Source organism: Molothrus ater, chromosome 3 (genome assembly GCF_012460135.2).
Source record: "Molothrus ater isolate BHLD 08-10-18 breed brown headed cowbird chromosome 3, BPBGC_Mater_1.1, whole genome shotgun sequence".
NCBI classification, from domain to species: domain Eukaryota; kingdom Metazoa; phylum Chordata; class Aves; order Passeriformes; family Icteridae; genus Molothrus; species Molothrus ater.
In genome coordinates this window covers 59,677,045-59,698,024 of record NC_050480.2, presented here as the reverse complement: position 1 = coordinate 59,698,024, position 20,980 = coordinate 59,677,045, and the positions used below count along the sequence as shown (strand labels likewise).

Here is a 20,980-nt window from a genome sequence, read left to right as displayed (position 1 = left end):
TGATGGTGTAGAAGGTTCAGACTGCTAGTAATACCTTAGCATAAAAAACAATTTACTATTCATCTTGTACATTTTTGTGGCTTTAAGATTCCAGCTAACTGAAAAGTTTTGGTTTAGATTTAATAATCCTTGAAATCAGCACTCACAAAATAAATGGTTTAATATTTCATGCTCATCATGTACCATTTCTTGGGTTTTGGTCAAGATACTGACATGGTTATTTGTCTTGATCACAGATAGATGTCTCAGTCAACCAAAATGGACCTCTAAGGCCTGTTAACCTTAGGACACAGAATACTAAATATGGAACAAGTAAAAGTAATATGAATTACGCAATCATTAGCAGTGTAATAAACTTTTGTCAGATTAGAATTACAGGATGCTTACTCTTGGCACAAGGACACTCATAAAAACAAGCAGATGAGTATTAAGAATGAAATTCTGAGCAAATAAATGGCATGGATAAGAAAATGGAGTAAATTAGTTGTCCAACAGGAAAATGATCAAATGAGGAAGGGAGAGAAAATTACCCTGTCATATATCTTGTTCAAGGATTTGAGAGAGCAGAGAGCAGCTTAAACTAATAATTCTTCTGTCCCTGCTATGATAATAGTCAGATAAAAGCAGAAAGATTCAGAATGAGGTAGACAGAGCTCATGTGGGACAAAAACAAACGTGCAGGGATGGCATAATTTAAGGTGTGGCTGAAAATAATTTGTGGGAAAAATAGAGACAAGTAACACAGTAACTCTAGCTTTCACTCAGCCAGAAAGGTGCATGACCTCTAATTATGACCCAAGAGGAACTACTTAGATGTGATGAGAAAAGGCAATCGGGGTTCTCTTTTCTTTCTCTTGTCAGAACTGACAATGATAATGGTTTATTAAAGATTCTATGGTATTTCTGAGGTGCTGTTGTATTTGAAGGGTTTTTCAGAAATAAAGGTGGAGTTTTTTGGAGCACAGATATATATGTTTACTCAAAAAAAGTTAGTTCTGCACTCTGGGCAATCATTTTCATTATCATTTTCTACCTACAGATACAGCTGTAAAGGTGCAGGCAGCCAAAGACAAAGCAAGACAAGCCAATGATACTGCAAATGATGTCCTGGCCCAGATTAAAGACCTCAATCGGAATCTCCTGGGCTTGAGAAAAAACTACAGTAAACTTACAGATGATGTGGCCAAAACAAATGCAGTTGTGAAGGATCCAGTCAAGAACAGTAAGATCTTTTTTCGGATTGTTTGGTGGTGGTTTTTTTTCAGTTTGTGCTTTTCATTTCGTATCTCAAAATGAAACAGAGACACTCCAGAATTTCACTTAGATAGCATTACTACAGTATGCTGGGATAAAAGGACTCTCTATCACTTCTATTTTCTGGGCTTCTTATATATTTGAAAAGTGACCAGAAGTCCCTTTGAAAGCTAATGATTCTGTGGAAAGAATTTTAAATCTTAAAGACTAGTGCTAGTAGTTGCAAGAAAAGCTAATGTCAGCAGGATGCATGTGTAATGGATAGATTTGTTCCTCAGATTACTTTTTGAAGTATTTAGGAGGTGACTAATCAAAGATTCTGACTGGCAATTCACTGCCTGATTCAAGAAAAATACCTCATACTAAATCTGTCTTCAGTCAATCAGATAATCAGTCCTGGGAGAAATGCATGCCTTCTTTCATATACGTTACTATTTTTGGTAGAATACTGAAGACACTGAAAAAAAGAAAGAAGATTCTGGGAATGGAGTTTTATCTGCTTTTTTTTTTTTGGGTTTTTTGCCAAGAATTCTGTTATCAAATGTGACAATTACTTTAGCATTTTCACTTTGGTTAGGATGGATAAAAATGAATTCTATATTACAATACATTTTATGGTAGATTGCTAGACCATGTCTCATATAGGAGTATACAGCCACAAAACTAGTGTCTTTAGAAAATGACTGAAGGGCTAATTCCTCAGCTATTCTGGGCCCCTGGACTGTTGGCAGCTTGATGAAGCTGGGCACCTAAAAACATACAGTTTAGGGGGCTGTCATTCTCATTCTGTGAACAAATATCCTCTGCCAGTTGTTGCTGTACAATGTTGCTGTACAAGTGAAAGAAGTTAATCCCAATGGCTGTTTTCCCTGCCTGCCCATTGCAAGTTCCCCATTGCTCATCAGCTGAGATAGAAGTGTGAGCCCCAGTTCAATTCCCATTGGGTGCATGCAAGTTTAGACAGTATGAAAAGTAGTTGTTGATTAAAATAGTGTGGTTACATTACAGCAGGTTGTAGATCCAACAGATCTGTAAGATCTCTTGCAGGGGAGTGGGAAAAAACTGAGAAGCAGTCTTAAAGCAGTCGTTTCTTGGCACTGCTGAATCTAGACTATGCCACCTGTCCTAGCTCAGGTATTCTGAGCCTGTGTGTACATTAACACTTTAGTTGAGAGTAGGAGTGAGAATTTAAAATTTAATCTCTTGATTGTGCCCAGTGACCATTATTTTGTTTGCATTGAAGAGTTATCTTAACACTTGCAAACTGTTTCATAAAGCTGAACTGTGAGATGTTCTCCAGAGGTACACTTCTGTCATTCTCCAAATGTTAATGGATACTCAGATTACAGACTGAGATTAAAGTAATGTAGGGTGAACCATTGAACCATGTATGAAGTGAGTAGGCTGGCACTCATGGCTAAATGCAAAAGTAGACACAGCCTCTCTATGTCAAAATTCAGGCGCTGAATTCTCATTTTGATAGGTATGAAATCTTTAAAAGGTAAAAAGTCATTTATAGACTCATCCTGTCCCTGACTTTCCTTTACATTTCTGTTTAGATCTTCAAAACATTCTTTTATGTTATCTTCTCTCTCTTACGTTATTCTCTGTTTTTCTCTTTTCTTTGTCTCCGTATCTTGCCTGCAGAAATTTGTACGTATGTTTTTCTTACTTGCAGCTTATAGTGTGCATTTTCCAGTAAACAATTACTCATTGCTTACTGCCAAAGCCTCTGCATGGTCCTCTGTGTTTCTCATTCATTGAAATAGCTAAATAGTTACTTTTTGAGAACTTTTAGATAAAGTGACTTGGTAGCTAGTTTAACTCAAATGAAACCTTAAGAAGCATCTGGAGGGTTTTGGTATGAGTGTTTGGGTCAAAAAATTAGATATGCAGTTTTTAATGCTTTGTCTTAGCATTATTTTTAGGCCTCTTATTATTGCTATTATTTTCATGTAATATGCATCTTTGTGGTAAATGCATGTTTGTCCCTTTCAGTGTCATCCAAAAAAACCCACACCCTCATGCGAGCCAAGGGTTGCAATCCTTAGATCTGCTCATGAGTTGTCAAAGAGAGAGTAATATTCACTAGTTGTATGTTGAGAGGCAAAAAGGGAATTTGAGGCTTAAAGAAAGAGAGTGGCAAAAATATCATGGTAAAATTATTTACTTCACCTGAAAAACAAAAAGAAAATAATTTCTAGTTTACTGTCACTGTTTTTAAATATGCTTTCAGAACATACACAGAATTTTAAGCTTGTGACTAGAATAAAACCTTTTTGTATTTGTGCCCATTACGGTTAGTTCAAGAATTAATTTCAAGTTAATTTTAATGCAGTAATTTCAGAAATTACTTATGAAAACCAACCAGGTTTCCTTAATTCAGCACTTTTCTTCAAAATTTGGAGGGTTTTTTTTTAAGCAGAAAGCAAATATTTAATTCATAAATGTATTTTGCTACAGGAAATGTTTTCCATAACTATCATCCTGACCTGAAGCATAGTTACATCTTAAAAAATCCTGCTTTAACACCAGTGTTTGCTGCTATTGCTACTTTAACTTGATTCTAGACATTCTGAAATTGCCTTATTCTGTTCAGGTATCTTCTGGCCTGTGTGTACCTCATAGCTGCATATACAATCTCCTGAGCGTTGTGTATGCAGAATTTTCTTGGATTTTATTATTGCAATGTTTAATTAGTCTCTGACACTATTCTCTAAAGCTCTGCCTTATTCTTTTTTCTGAAGTTGCTGATGCAGATTCCAGTATTAAAAATCTAGAAAAGGAAGCAGATCGCCTGCTAGATAAAATCAAGCCAATCAAAGAACTCCAGGATAACTTAGGGAAAAACATTTCTCAGATAAAAGAGCTGATAAACCAGGCTCGGAAGCAAGCCAATTCGGTAAGTCCCATTTTTCAGAAAAAAAGAACTTTTGAGTACTGATGGGATTTTATTTTCTACTTTTTATTTCTTTTCTACAGGGTGAATCTTTCCTAATTCTAAACATGCATAAAGAGAGAAAATAATGGAGTATAATTTCTCAGAAAAGAAGAGACTATTCTGATGATTCTCACTCTGTGTCTTGTTTCTTCATTTAAAACATGCTCTTGTTAAATGAATAACATCTGTAGGAATGGATCTCAAAAGGTTATTTTTAAGAACTATTGTAGGTAATAGTACAGCAGAAGAGTCACAATATCATTGAATTTTTGTGAAAACAAAAATGTATTTTTCTGCTTCAACACTGCTAGTAAGCCCCTGATTTCATTTCATAGAATTTACATTACTCAAGAATGACACCATCGCAGACTCACTGAAATTGCTGAGTATATCTGCTTCTCCCATATTTTTTATTTTTCTCTGTCCAGTAGCAGCACTGAAGACTTGAGCTTAAGAATATAGTTCCAGTCCAATTAGTGAGTTTGGAGTCCATCTCCCTGATTCAGTAGTATTGTCAACTCTAGGATCATCCAGTTAATACTGAGATTATTCAACTTGTGATTTAAATAGCAAAGGAAAAAGAATAATGTAGATGATACTTGAGAAATCTTCCTCAAAAATTGTTGAAAAATAGTTTAAAAAATAATTAACACAATAATAGGATACTGGGAAAGAAGTGATAGGATAAATAGTTGGATGCTGGTGAAAGAAGTTTTCAGCACATATGTGATGAAATCTGTACAGAACAGAAAGACAGGCTGCGGTAATATGTTTTGTTACATTCATCTTCTGTCTGAGGGCTTTGAAGTACTTAATTGCTCAGCATTTCTGAGATAAGGAAATTAGAAGTTTGGTCCTATAATGGATCTCCTTTTTAGCAGAGTTTGCTGTAAGCATAAGGTGATACCATTATGTACATTTCCTCTAATGCTTAAACATGTCTAGCTGGGTTTGAAACACCATTGTACTGTGATTATGTCTGTGCTGGCATTATGAAAGCAAATAGTAAAGTGTTTTTATCTGTGCTCAGAGCCTGAGGAAACCAATACATGGATCCAAACACATATGTCACTCAGCTGTGGAAATAAAACTTAGTTATGAATGCCAACTCCATTGGGGACTATGTAAAAGCAATGATAGACATAACTGTTGGTTTTAAAAAATTGTGAAAAGGTGTCTTAAATTGGCACAATCAAAGCTATTACAAGGGAAAAATAGATAATTATGACTACCCAACAGCAATATGCTGTAATTCCTTCAGGAGTGCTGCTTATTTTCCTAGCTGCATCTTCTACTTATAGACCATCTGTACTTCTAGAATTCCACTGTTACCAGCATTAGACCAGTATATCTTCTAGCTATTTTTGAACTACACAGTTCGTCCTTTGAATGTGAGTTCTAAAAAGAGATTTTATTTCCTTTTACTAAACAATCCCAGAAAGAAAATTCGATTTCTACCTTCTTCTCATATCGAAGTAACTCCCTGGTGCATGAAACAGAAAAATGTGAAGGGAAAAAATGTGTAATAGTCTTATAATTATTTGGAAGCATCTACGGTTAATTCTGGAATAATAACTGAATTCTTTCTGTTGTGCTTTTTTTGAAGATCAAAGTGTCCGTGTCCTCTGGAGGCAATTGTATTCGCACATACAGACCAGAAATAAAGAAGGGAACATACAACACCATCATTGTCAATGTGAAGACTGCAGTTGCTGACAATCTGCTTTTTTACCTTGGAAGTGCCAAGTTTGTGAGTCTGTCTCCTGCCTTTCATGTCAGAGTTGCTCAATCAAATCATACTACTGACAAATAAAGAAGATGAGAAAGGCTTTTTTTCACCCAGAGGCTTCAAAGCAGTAGAGAGAGTCTAAAATAATCTAGACATTTACTGTCTTTGGTATTAATATAGCGATTTCTAAAATATGACCAGCAAATTTTTTACATATATCTTTATTTTAACTAGATATGAAATAGCAGGCTTCTACATGAACTACATTAGAGCTTTAAAATTCACAGTGCAACCAAAGTAATTTTGGAGTTGGTTGTGGGTTTTCCTTAGGGAATGAAGTAGCTAATCATATTGCATCTGTCAAAGCTCCTATTTATTGTAATTTCAAGTCAAGACTACAATTTCAAGCATAATAATGGTGAATGATTCAGTTTCCCATGAGGCCTATAGCAGACAGACTTCTAGAACACCCAATATTAATTCAGTAAATGGAAAACTATTCTATTTTTCAACATTTCCAACATGTATTTTATTTTCCTAATGCAAAATGAAAAGGCTGGATGGCATCATGTATCTCAACATCTTTCTGCCATCCAATGGATGTTTCAGTGTTCCTCTGAGTTAAATCCTTCTGTTCATGGCTGCAATATTAACATTCTGTAAGTCTGGCAGTCATTTGCTGCATGTCACTGAGAGAAATAATTTGCTGTCTTTAGCTTAAGATTCCTTATTTGAACCAAAAAAAACAGGAAAAAGAGAGTCTCATTTTAGAGCAATGTAAGAATTAATGTCAATTCTTTACTATCTGTGTGTGGGTTTCTGATGCCTCATTAGACCTTCTGAAATGTGAAAAGTTCTGAAAAACTTCCTTAATCAAAGTATAAGATCACTTCTATTTTCATCTTTTGCATGTAGACCGACTTCTTGGCCATAGAGATGCGTAAAGGCAAGGTGAGCTTCCTGTGGGATGTGGGATCTGGTGTTGGACGGGTAGAATATCCAGATCTGACCATTGACGATGGGTTTTGGTACCGGATTGAAGCCTCTAGGTAAGTAAATATTTCATTTCCAAGATTTTAGAAAAATGGCTGCTATGAGAAATTCTAGTCTGGTTTGACAAAAGGTTTTGAACCTGCATCAGTTAGTACCAAAAGTGTATGCACTACAGTTACTTTCGAAATGTCAATTGTTCTCTGTCAAGGATTTACTTTAATCACACATTTCCCCTCTAGCATCAACAATCTATGACTCCTTATATTTATTACCTTTTGTTTATCTATCACTCTATCGATTGTCTTCTTCAACTAGCTTACATTTAAAATCAGTTACAGGTTTTGGCACTTGAATAACTACTATTCTTTTCTCCCTGAATTTTAAAGAGGAGCAGCTTTTCTGAATTTCTGGTCTTGATACAGTGCTGCAAGTGAATGGTCTGTCACACAGCAGTATCTTGATTCTAATTCAGAATGCCATTCCTGTAGGCAAAATGTCTCATCAGACTGGAAATATTTATGAAAGATACAGTTCATGAAAATTGAAGGAGGAGATATTCCAAAAAGTTAAAATATATTTTGTAATTTGAGATCAGCTATTTAATGCCTTTGAACTTTAGAAATATAGATACATAAATATTCAAATCCCAAATTTGTTAGCTGAAGCTTTTATTTTTCATTCAAATAGCAAACACATGGCATATGGTGTAGTAATCACAGCATAAGGATTGCATAACTCTATAGCCTTTATCTTGAATAGATCTTAGTAATTTAGATAACATCAGCTCTATCGCAATTTGATAGAAAGCTGAGTAATTTCTCCTGCATCATTACAGTTAATTTCACATAGTATTAAACATAGAATGGATAATATAGTTAGAAAATGAGAGAATGAAGGAGGAAGAAAACAAAGCACTCTAATTCTAGTAACATGCATAGCTCCCAGAAGAGGAAATGGCATTCAGTTTAAATAATTTAATGAAATCACAGAAATCAGCCATTCAGAGCAGAGAATTAAATAAAATTATGGCACGGTCTCCAGAAGCTGGCTTAATGAAACCTTACTGCTAGGAAAATACAAACTGGGGTACAATACAAATTGTTGAAATCTTCACCAGTTCACATTACGCATACCAAAGCAGCTTCATGACACAGTAATGCCAGGCTTTCATTTACAAGAAAGCTGCTTCAGCAGAATATGTAGCCAGAACATGGTATAAAATTCACACATCGTACAAAAGCCCATTACCTATTAGCTGGTTGTTCTGGATATATAGGATGTGCATGCCATTAGTTTCAAACAAAATGCTGGATCAGCAATTTAGAATGATTACAGCTGCACAAATCAGAAGTACAGAGCAGTGTTTAGGAGAATTACATTACAGAGGCATTACGTGGATTTGTGGGATTAAGATGAAGAGCTTGGGACTGATTTTGCATTCTTAAGGGAGACTTCACAAATCACATATCCTATGGAAGTCCATTTGATAACTCTGCTCTAACTCCCTTCCTAACCTGTTGGAGAGTTTTACTCATTTTATTCCCTCACACATTTTCTCCAAATTTCTGCTCAGTTCCAGCCACAGGCTTTTTCAGCCTGACAGAATGGCCTGAGCAGCTGGAGCAGGGCATCTGCTTAGCATGAGGACATAAGATGAAATTCTGGCCTTACTGAGTTTTGCCATTGTTTTCAGTGGTGACAAGAATTGACAATAATAATGATATGGTGTTAAACCCACCATAGGTTGATAGCTATTCTTAAGAATCCCAAAGGGCCTTAGAAAGAAAAAATGTGGCACAGAGGTTTGAAAATTCTCAAGTTTGCTTAGCATTCTAAATAAAATCTAAATATGAAAAATCTGACTGTTGAGTAATGATCAGAGGTGGTCAGTTTATGCATGCACCAAAATTTCCAGTTAGTTAGACTAAATTGATAATTACTGAATCACTTTTCCAGGGATACTTTTAATTTTCATCACCTTTTTTATTTAGCATACTGATCCTTGGCATTTTATTGTATATTCAGATGTTATAATGGAAATTCCTTGAATTTTTGTTAATGGAATTGAAGTAAAATTTGTTTATTCCTATAGGACTTTCTAAAGGAATTCACTGTACTTTGATGATGCCAGAGTTTAGCAAATGTCACTTACAAGTTACTTACCTGCTTACAGAAGCAAATCCGATTGGCATCAAGATGCAATCAACCCAAGTATCAATTAACAAAGGAAAATCTAGCATAACAGTATGTGACAAAATTATTTAAAGCAGATTTACAACATGCAAATAATGTCAATTTTGTGAGACAGTCAGATGGATGAGAGAATATTTTTGAGACTCACTAGATCAGTGTTACTTGACTTCAGTAGGCCTCAATTAGGAGCAGAACCTGATTAGTTGTGATTTTAATCAACTGTGATTCAAGTATTACCATTGTTTTGATTGTTAGTGACAGAGTTTAAGCAGTGCCCTTCTTTTGAGGACAAAGGATGCCTGAATCACAAGTTCACTATAGACACATCCCGTTTAATTCGTCAAGAATTGAGTCTTAAAGTACTGTAGCAAATATAAACCATGCTTTTCAGTGAAGGTTTTCTGTGTTTTCAAGGGGTCAAGGACCAGAGTTTAATACGTGGTAGTTTATAATTTAATGCTGATGAGATGCTTGCTAAAGTCATCTCATTTATATCATGCCTCTCCTTAGGAGCAAACACTGCATGTCATTACACCAATTTTTGTAGAATATAGAATATGCTGAGTAAGAGGCATCCATCAGGATCATCAAGAGTAACTCCTGGCCACCTCCACGACATCTGCAAGAGACACACCATGTACCTGACAGCGTTGTCCAAACACTTCTTGAATTCAGGAAGTCTTGGTGTTGTGACTGCATCCATGGGGAGCTTGTTCCAGAATTCAGCTACCTTCAGGATGGAAAACTTTTTTCTGATATCCAACCTAAACTTCCCCCAGCTCAGCTTCATGCTGTTCTCTCAGGTCCTATCACTGATCACAGGACTAAAGAGGGACTACCTGTCCCTAAGTTTCCCCTTGTGAGGATGTTGAAGTCTGCAATGAGATCTCCCCTCAGTCTCCTCTTCTCCAGGCTGACCAGACCAAGTGGCTTCAGCCACAACTCATAAGGCTTCCCCTCCAGACTCTTCACTGTTCTTGCTTTGAACGTGGCCCTGCTTTGGACTTTCTCTAATACTTTAATGTCTTTTTTTTATATTGTGGCACCCAAAATTGCCCCCAGCACTCGAGGTGAAGCCGCCCCAGTGCAGAGCAGAGCAGGACAATCCCCTCCCTTGCCCAACTGGTGATGCTGTGCCTGATGCCCTCCAGGACATGTGTGGCCCTCCTGGCTGCCAGGACTCATGTTCAACTTGCTGTTGAGCAGGTCCCTTTTCATGGGGCTGCTCTCCAGCCTCTCATTCCCCAGTCTGTGCACACAACCCCATCCCAGGTGCAGAATACAGCACTTGCCCTTGTTAAATTTCATACAGTTGGTGATTGCCCAAGTCACTAGTTTGTCCAGGTCTTTCTGCAGGGCCTGTCTGCCCTCAAGGAAGTTGCCAGCTTCTCCCAATTTAGTGTTCTTTCAGTGTCCTTCTGCATATCAGCCCCATAGTGCTGATACATCCTCTGTAATCCTCCAGTTTTACAGAAATGACTATCACTAGAACAATATCTTCCAACCTGATAACTTGTCATGCACAGGGTAGCAATGTCTTTTTGCTGTCAAGTTAGCCAAGATCTTTCTTCAAGCTCCATTGTCCTCCCTAAATAAGAGAGAATTATTTATAGAAGAGACTCCATTGTGAGCATTTCAGTCTTTTGAAGATGAAAGACATCCATACTATTTGTGAATTATTAGACATCCTAAAAAGTGTCAGTCTGCTCAATGACTCTTGGTTTTTCAAGATTTATTACTTTTATCCCTCAAAGGGCTTCCCATCAGTAAACATTCTGCTATAAACCAGTTGCACCTTAGACCCACACAAGTCCACGGGATGGAATCCACCCAAGACTACTGAGGGAGCCACTTTCAATCATATACCAGCAGTCCTCTTCAGCTGGGGACATCCCAGGTGGCTGCAAACTGGTAAATGCGAGACCCATCTATAAGAAATTTCAGAAAGATGATTCAGGAATCATATCTCTCCACAGTATGTTCCTTCTGCTGTAAAAATATGTCAGCAAACTCCTTCCGTGCCAGTTAGTACATTAATATCATCAAAGGAGTAGGAAACAAACTGATGCAGAAACAGTTAATAAATGCCAAGTCCACTGCTGTTGTGTTGCCATCAATATTTGATGTGATTCATAAATGACAATGGAGGACAATGAATTCTTGAACATAACGGGGTTTGTAACTGTTTCAAAAGCAGTCTGACAACTCCATTGCAGGAAATGTGAATTCTGTTTCTCACAGTGAAGGAAACTGAAGTGCTTTATCACTTCATTTCAGTCAAAATATAATCTAATAAACATTCCTTGTTTTGTCAATGCAAGGTCCATGTCATGTGTATAGTGAATTTTGTTCAAAAAAGACATTCAGGTGAGGAAAAGATCTGGTTCTGTGATGATGTCTTTAGCTTATGCAGCCATAAGTGTCTGTTCATTTGTATCAAAATGAGGCATAATCCAGTCAGTCATGTGTGCTTCTGTTAAAAGGCACCATTTAAAATAGAATTTTCCTAAGTTTGGTGTAACTACTGGCTTTGTATGCTTAATTTTTTTTTTTTTTAATCTCTAGGTCTGGAAAAAATGGCACAATATCAGTGCGAGCTCTGGATGGTCCTAAAGCCAGCATCGTGCCAGCCTCATTCAGTGCAGTGTCCCCACCTGGATATACTATTCTGGATGTGGATGTTAATGCTGTGCTGTTTGTTGGTGGTTTAACAGAAAAAATTAAGGTAATGCCTTTTCCAGTGTTACTGTGTTAGCTGACCATTTGTGTGGACAAATTCTGTTATTGCTTAAAATAGAAACAGTAAATTTTAATATGCTGGTGTCATTGTAGTAGATGCTTTAATTTCAAGTAGTACACTCACACTTTGGAAAGGTTTTTGGGATTTGCCTGGACTGAGGGTGCACAGATATGAGATTTCCCTGCGCACGATGTAACCTTCTGATCAGAAGCCCTGTAGCTGGCTGTATTGATGCAGCATTTAGCCCAAACAGCTAATTCCTGCTGGGTAGATGGATGCTTTACCTTGGACACACTGCTGCCCTGACAGGCTTTTGGTTCCTGAGTGACAGGAACTCATTTCTGTTTCTGTACATTTCTGGTCTCCTAACAAGCTATACAAGACTATATTTTCCCTTGCATTTGGGATTTTATCTTTGTCATGTATCCACAGTATCACCTCCTCCATTGCAGTCTGCTTTTGGTGTTTCTGCTTTATTTTCTTTATTTTTGTTCCAGTTTCCCTCCCTGTTCCCCTACAGATATCTACATCATATCCCTGATCGATTTTCTCTTTTTTTTGTCTGTTCATTTTTCTGGTGACATCTTATACCTTGCTAAACTTCATGAGATGAATAGAAGATGTATGCCAAACAGAATAGACAGAAATCTTTATAAAAATTATTCTCCAATAAAAGCTAATTAGCCCTTAATTTTCTAATGGCATTCTTTACAAAACAATTTAAATTAACTATTCTGTTCCTGATCAATATTTTAGCATTTGAAAAGAAGCTAAAATTTAGACTTTCCAAAATAGTAAACTCACTGAACTTTTTTTACTCTCAAGCTTGTAGATGTCCTCAAGTGTTAAACTAACACAATGTGCAGAAAAATTGAAGTGCGAAACTCAATGTCAGAACAGCTGTTTTCAACCTCAGTTAGGTTAAAAAAATATTATGCAAATATTTTCTGAAAAACTCTCTATTTTTTCATTTTAGTCAGGAAAATCTTCCTGAATTCTTTTTTTCTCTCCAGGTAAACAAAGACAAGGACAGCAGTAGGAAGGCAGTCTATTTTAAGTTTGGTATGGCTGGTATATTTGCAATGTGGAGTTTTAAACACTGTCAGATTTGTTTCATTCAAGTACTGTCTCTGAATTAAAATATAACTTGAGGTTTTTTGGGAATTTCTGTCATCATGTGGCACAGTTGTAAGGCTCACAAAATGAAGACCTTAACCAAGACTTTTCTAAACCTGTGCAGCTCTTTGGACAGTTAATCAAGGTTGCTGGTATATCTTAGGCCACTGACTGAGAAATCTGCTTTTTCATATTATTGGGGTTTGGAATGCTTTAGATTTGTCCTACGGTTTTGTCCACATCCCTTTTCTGTATGCGTTTCTACAGTGTATTAAAAAAAAAAGTTCATTTTCAGTTTTTAAAAACATCTTTCATCTGACTTGAAGAAGACTATGATATTTAGATGTCATGAATTTCTTAAAAGTGACATTAAGTTCATACTTGTTGCTAATTAAAACCTATCCAATTACCTTGGGAAATATCAGTAGCACATTAAGTCTTTTGAGTCATACTTTTCCTTGAGTATTTTCAAATTGCACTTCTCAATGTTCTTTTGCAAGATCTTAATATTTGTAATTGCTGTAAAAACAGCAGGTGCTTGTCTATCTCAAATAGCTAAGTGTATAGATTTTTAATCAGCTCATATTGATGAACTGAAATTTAAATGAATCAGGGTATTTTTAGAAGCATAATTTTTAGTGGAGTACTCTGTGTACTGTCAGCTATTACTACTTTCATCATGGTACCATGTTATGTTCTAATGAGCATTACTCTATGTGCATAACCCTAGCTTAATGAGTTCTGATGGGACATGTGTTTTAATTGCTTTGCCCTCTGCACATTTTTCTGCATCCAAAATTCAGCATGAACAGTGTAACAGCTGAGTTCTCAGCCTGTCTTTTAGCTTGGGCAGTCTGCTCAATTTCCAGTGTTTCAAGCATTACAAGAGAAACACTTTGCTTATTGTATTACGGACTATGACAAACCAAGTCCTTTCTTGAAAGTCTGAAATGAAAACCCAGGCCTTGAACAGGTGAGAGCAGCCCGCTCTCTGAACAGCCAGGAAAACTGATGGTGGAAATCAAAGCAGCTCCTTGTTCTTCAGGACTTGTTCTCCGTAGGCCTTCCCAAGAGTCTCAAATCTAAAAGGTCTTTCCCGTTCACACTGATACAAAGTTCAGTTCACATTTTCACTGATCAGTTGTTCTGTAGGAAGGCTTCTTAGGTTGAATAATGGTCTTGATGTTTAAAATATTACAAAACATCTTATGGGGTTTTTTTATTATTTTATATGGAATTTTATATGGTATTTATTTTTATAATTTTTGTACCAGTTATGTTTTCAGATGCAGTAGATCACTTCAAATTCAGTTCTAAGGAGGTTTTTGTTCTCTGTTGCAGAAGTCAGATGCTGTAAGAGTCACCACCTTCACTGGCTGCATGGGGGAAACCTTTCTAGACAGCAAACCGATAGGACTCTGGAATTTCAGGGATATTGAAGGCGACTGCAAAGGCTGTGCCGTCAGGTAGGTACAGCACCCACAGTTTCTCACAGTGCTTCTTTAGGGAACCTGCCTGCAGTGACAGTACATTCAGTGGTAAGTAGCAGGAAATTCCACAGCAGCCATCAAATTCCAATGTGCATGCAACCAGAGTTAGGTTGCAATTCCACCGAGAGGGGAAGCAGCCAGTCTGGGTTGTAAGTGTGGTCACTGAGTTACCAGAACTGGGCTGGTGTGACAGGGCTGTGATAGAAAGGCTCCTAGAACCACATTGAACTGACTCTGGCTCATGGACAGCTGTGATGAGGATGCCTGCACTCCTGCATGGTATGGACCAGAGTCCAGTGCCTCAAGGTGGCTTTCACAGTGAGCAGAGACCCCACAAAAGAAAGGAGTTTGCATTCTCGAAATAGAATGGGAAATCCTGTCCTGTCAGTGGGAGGTTTGATAAGACATCGAACCAAGTTCAGGAAGACTGCCAAGAGCTGTGCCCACATTTCTCTAGCCCTGCACTTTTTATTTTAACTTCACAAGGCAAAAGAAAATGGTTGGAATTGTTCTTTTCAGCCCCCAGGTGGCAGACGGTGAAGGGACAGTACAATTTGATGGTGACAGCTATGCCATGGTGAGCCGCCCGATCCGCTGGAACCCCAATATTTCCACAGTCATGTTCAAGTTCAGGACCTTCTCATCAAATGCTCTGCTGATGTATCTTGCTACTGATGACTTGGTAAGAACAGCCAGCGAACCTCTGTGCTCCTTGCAGGTTTCAGGCCATCTTTGCAGTCGCTGAATTCACTAGATCATGAAAACAATTAGTAATTTAAGGTACCACTGTCCTGGTATGATGCTTCACTGCTGGCCAAGTGAAGACAGTGTTATAGTGTTCAGGTTGACTACCTCATGTTTACTGAATGGGGATCACTATGTTAGTCTGGGAAGAATTCCAGGTTTTCTGAATTTATTAATTCATTTTCCTTTATCCCAGATGTTTTTGTATGTGAACATTTTCAGTTGGTTTTGTCTATTCATAGTTTAAAATATTTTGTGATGGCAGGGGAAGTATGAGAAGAGACAAGTAGTCTTAAGTAGAAATCCTACTCATATAAAGAAAATGTTTATGTTTTATTGAGTGGATTTAAAGGGGGACTGGTGCAACAAATAAGATGTAATAGTGATTGTGTTTTTCTAATATCTACAAATGATGTCTCTTACAGCTAAAACAGAGAATAGAAGCATTACTTTTAAAGTTAAGGTTTTTTATTGGCACACAGTATCAAATATGTGTGGATAACAGGGAGAAATTATTTATAAAGACATCTGTCCATATTTGAATAACTCATCTTTGGCATTTCTGATCCAGATTGATTTGCATGACTGACAGGGAACAGTGTTTCCCTTATCCTTTTCATATGGGGCAGAAATTATGTACAGTAGTTTTCACTGATGTCTTGAAGAATTACTGAGCACTTGCTACTTCAAAAAAACTGTGTTTGTGTAAATCAGTCTTATTTCAGATGCCTGTATTTTGGAAATAATTATCAAAATAGCTGGAATTATCAAGGAGGAGGGTCCTCCTGAGTGACTGTAGGAAAAGCTAGAATTTTATTATGATAATGAACTATGTATATAGTTTTTTTCTAATGCACTTTTCAAATTGAATATTGAAAGCATAATTAAAGTCTTTATTTTAGATTATTTTAAATCATTATTTGTGACTTAGGCATTTTTCTATGAAAAAATATTTAGTTGAAATCTCAAAACACAAGCAACTGGTCCCTGGTATATTTTGTTTCTTGTGATGCTGTCCCACCACATAAAAACTTGGAAGATACTCCTTCTAATGATGCATGGATAGACATGCCTAAGAATCTAGAATACTGAGTTTGTTCAGTTTTTCTCTGAGAAGAGGTGGAACTGGCCATGAGCAAAATGATAATAAAAATTTCTCTGGTACATTTATGTCCTGGGTCATAGTTCCACCATTACTTACCTAGTGGCTTTCATGCTGTCCAGTTCTCTGGCTATTTGTTTTGCTCTTTGTATCCTGCCAGCTCGTTTTCTGGAGACAGTGCAGCATATATTGTTGCTCCAGCCAGGCATCTCCAGTTGCTGCTTGGATACTGGTGCCAGTTGTTGATGAAATCAAGAGTGTTCATAGCTCTCTTTGTCTCCATCTCTCTGTTGCTCTGTGATTTCCATAGATTACTCTCTGGAAAGCTGGAAAAACATGCCCACTTCACCATCTTCACTATTTTTGCTTTCTACCTTGCAAGTTTAAATCTAGCTGAGATATGCAATAAATATGCTAATTATAGTACAAGCATACACTCAAAGCTGAGTATTAGTTTCAGGTAATTATAATGTCCATTTTTATCTTCAATCTAAAATAAAAGTGCAGCTATCCCATCAAAACTGCAACTAAGATGCCAGCAAAATTCCAACTAAATTAGCAATCCAAAAGAGAATGTAAGGGGAAAAAAGAGCTTGGCATCAGACTTTTGTATGTGAGAGTCCTGGGTAGTAAATGTATGAGTTGTGGCATTTTTTAAAGCTTGGAAAATGTTGTCCATAGTCACCCAGGGTTAAAAAGTGTTTATTTAATGTCTTATGCCTCTTACCAAAATGGACAAGAATCATGATGGTGTATCTGACCCTTTTCATTAACAGAAGGATTTCATGAGTGTAGAACTCAGTGGTGGGCGTATAAAGGTCAGCTACGACCTGGGTTCAGGTACAGCTTCAGTTATCAGCAACCAAAATCATAATGATGGCAAATGGAAATCTTTCACCCTGTCAAGAATTCAAAAGCAAGGTAAGTTCCTGTGGTGTCAGCAGCATCACTTTTCCAGTTATCTGTGCAGTACACCTAACCTTCTAATCACAGGGATGGTGCTGATGGTGGAATTATAAGTTCTGGTGGGAATTATAAGTTTTGGTGATTTAGCAACTTCTTTTGTTTAGTTTATAGGTGTGTTGAGTTGCACGTGAGTGATTGCACTGTCAAATAGTGCTTCATGGAAGTGGCTTATTTTTCAGGCATGATTATTTTATACAATCATAACTTGCATTCTAAAATTCCTCTGTCTGGGAAAAAAAAGAAGTCTTCTCATCACTTCAAAAAAGACTTCATCAAAAAGAAGTTGTTTTCATCAGATCCATGTTCCAAATTATGAAACACGTGTGATTTTTGTTAGGACAGCAATAGCTTTTATCCTGTACAGTCCTCTCATGCTCCAGCATATACCAAAGTGCTTAAAAAAAGCAGTGACTTTAGTATTGATCCTATCTAACTAGACAAACACCACTACTTTATCTTCCCTAATGATCTGCATTGTGTCATGAACTGAATCTGCATGGAAACAACTGGGAACATCTCCAATAGTTCTACTAATTATTCAACATGTTACTGGCACAAAATGTGAAGTAGTGGAATTTGAAAAGATCACAAAGACTACTGGTTATCATGCTGGCAAAACCCTTTTTTTTTTGTTTCTTAGTCTGGTTATAGGGCTGGTAGAATCTTATCTGAGCCGAATTTGTTTTACTGTGACATAGAAGCTTTTGCAGTTTGAACTTCTACTGCATTCTGAATCTTCAGGGTCACCACAAGCCCCTAAACACATTCCTCTGCCTCTGCTCCCTGCAGTGCCAGCTCTCTACCTGGCCTTCACACCTCACACATCATCCTCCTCGTTGTCATTTAGCTGAAGTAGACTTAGAAGTTGGGACAGTGACCAAAGTAATTTAGTGATCTCACTTGCAGATTTGCTGCACCTTTAGAGGAGGAATGTCTTATGCTAGCCAGTTATCATAGTTCATACTTAACCCAGGAAGTAGTAATATAAAATACAATGTCATGTAATTGATATTAATCAATAGCATTCAAACATCACATGTTTATAAAAAGATACAGGTATAGAAATGAGAGGAAAATTAATCTGGTTTTGGTAAGGTGTAACAGAAAGTCTGTCTATTCAATTTTCAAGGAAGAAAGGAAAGAAATCCTTTTTTTCATCCCTATGTATCTTGGAGTCTGCTCAGCATTTTTCATTGAGTCTTATTTCTTTTATTGAACTTTATATTCTGCATTAATCCATACAATAAAAATATACGTGGAACGGACACCTAAATAGGATGGTCCTATGTAGCACATCACCACTGACTGAGACTGGACATGACAGCAACTGGCTGCTTTGGGTTTGTAAGTGGTGTAGAGTGAGTGATCACCAGTCTCTAAGGCACATAATGACAGTGCTTAATAAACTTTTACACTAAAAATCCTGTTCAAGAGGCACTCTTTGGACTGAGGTCACAAATTAAATGTAAAATGATCTCTTGCCATGACTGTGTCCTGAAGTTTTAGCTCCAAATTACAGTGGAATTACACAAAGAAGGCGCCAAATGGAAACAGGTTTAGAGAATATATAAAAAAGTGTACAGAATTGCTATGGCTTTTCAGGTTGTTATGGAAACAGAAAAGTGCAGCTTTCTTCCCCTGCCCATAACTGATAATGTGGAAATCCAGTGTCTTAATTGAAAAATACAGCCTTCCTTGCCTCTTCCCTCACCTGCTAACACTCCAAATGTTTTTCTGTTGGTTTCTTACATTAAAACATCATTGTTCATGATGGATATTTTCTAACTAATCTCAAATGTCTTTTAGCCAACATATCAATTGTAGACATAGACACTAATGACGAAGAGACCATAGCAACAACTTCTACAGGCAGCCACTTTGGACTCAACCTAAAAGGGCATGAGAAAATATATTTTGGGGGATTGCCAACCCTGAGAAATCTAAGGTAATGTGGCTCGAACCAATTTCTTTAGTCTTGGTAAGGGAATGTAAATACAATGTATTTATTCTCTGCATTTGCTTCTCAAGTTCACTTGCAGTCAGTGAATGGTGAATTCCCAATGTACCCTGTACTGCCACAGCAGAAAAGTGGTTTATTTGCATATGTTTTGTATTTCACACTGCTCACCTTACACACAAACAATGGAAATTGCACTTGCAGTGCAGTGCATCTTTCTGATTCTGTGCAAGAACCATGATGTAGCTGTTTCTTTAAGTATTTGTTTGATGCACAGAATTTGTGACTGAAGATTCAGAGAATTGGCTCAATACCTTCACAAATTAGGAATGTTTACTTTGTGCATGAGTAAAAGAATTGACCTACAGACTACTCCATATGGGATTACTGCTTGATGGGTATCCACGTTTTTGCATAATCAGTGTCTAATATTTTGCTTAAATATTATTTTAAATTATTTGTAGATTTTAGTTCCTGGTCTCCTTAGATAAAATTCCTCCTGTGTTCAGGACTTAAAGAATATGATACGATACTCTTCATATATTTAATGTAAGCAGAATGAAATATTTTCCCTTCAGAAGTCTGATCCTGAATTTCCTACACAAATAAAATTCCCAGTAATTATTTTTTAAATATTGCATAGTGATATTCACAAATGTTAAATTCAACGTAAATAAATTAAAGAAATGGGATAACAGATACTTGAATTTAGTGACTTTCTTTCATGACTTTAAATAGACCAAAAAACTTATTTAAAGTTTAAATGAATATTCAGCAGTTTTGCAATGACAAGAACAAGAAAATTCTGTGCTACAATGAACAGATGAGCAACACAGAAACAGGCCCATTAATCTATGTCAGCTTTAACTAAATGGCATAATGAGAGCCTTGAAGTGGTCTTGTGCACAAGGAACTGTTGTGTTTAATCCACAGACTCGTCTGCCACTAAAAGAATGGACATATTTGTTAATTTATTGGGATAATCATTGACCTCTGATGTCAAATCACCCAGCAATAAAAAGATCTAAGATCTATTTTACTCATGAAATAAAACACTATATTATGTAATTGTGAAATCACACCAGTGCATAGCAAAACGTCTAGAGCAATTATCTTCCACTTCCTTTGTGGCTGTCCCGAAAATCAGTGTACCACAGCTACTTTGACCTGTGGTAACCGTTCTGCCTGCAGCTATGATTTGTCAGTGCCTGAGGCGAGATTAACGCTATGGTAAATTAGAATCAAAAGTAGTGAATGGGGGATTAGGGCAAAGCTGAGCTACTGCGAACAATAGACACTGAGGTATCCATGACTTTGTAATTATCAGGTCGTGTCGGTTCTGCCAAATTCTTTGGCATGGTTTGCTTCTGCTCGTGACCAAATATGGTATCAAGTTACAAAAACCCTCTGATGTGTTAGGTTTTATGGCAGCTGTTTGTGGAGTAACTGATAGCGTACCTAGAATCCCACCTTTTATTATATGTTGTTTGTAAATGGCGTACACCTCCTTCCCTGCGAAATGGCTGAACCTTGCTACTAAGTAATAAGTATAGTTAATACTAAGTATAAGTACTGTTGTGTCACGGAACAACAATACAAGAAGTACCACTTGCGACAATTAACGCCATGTTGTTGTTTTCTTTTCTTTTCCTGTCTTTCCTTCTCTCCCCAGTATGAAGGCAAGGTAAAAGCAATCAGATTATCTGCATGACTTGCATGTGTCTAGTTAAAGCGCAGCTTGTAGCACGGGTGGCA

The 20,980-nt window shown here is 37.0% G+C and overlaps 1 protein-coding gene across 1 annotated transcript in view; it reads left to right on the top strand.

Annotated features, from left to right (window-relative positions):
• The window catches only part of LAMA2 (laminin subunit alpha 2), a 334,914-nt gene that overhangs the window by 287,390 nt on the left and 26,544 nt on the right, over window positions 1-20,980 (top strand). Inside the window, exons 43-52 of the mRNA XM_054514228.1 lie at window positions 1,040-1,222; window positions 4,002-4,156; window positions 5,802-5,945; window positions 6,840-6,973; window positions 11,676-11,835; window positions 14,308-14,432; window positions 14,976-15,138; window positions 17,079-17,223; window positions 19,075-19,213; window positions 20,898-20,909. Coding sequence (XP_054370203.1) covers window positions 1,040-1,222; window positions 4,002-4,156; window positions 5,802-5,945; window positions 6,840-6,973; window positions 11,676-11,835; window positions 14,308-14,432; window positions 14,976-15,138; window positions 17,079-17,223; window positions 19,075-19,213; window positions 20,898-20,909 — 1,360 coding nt within the window. The remainder of the gene's footprint in view (window positions 1-1,039; window positions 1,223-4,001; window positions 4,157-5,801; window positions 5,946-6,839; window positions 6,974-11,675; window positions 11,836-14,307; window positions 14,433-14,975; window positions 15,139-17,078; window positions 17,224-19,074; window positions 19,214-20,897; window positions 20,910-20,980) is intronic.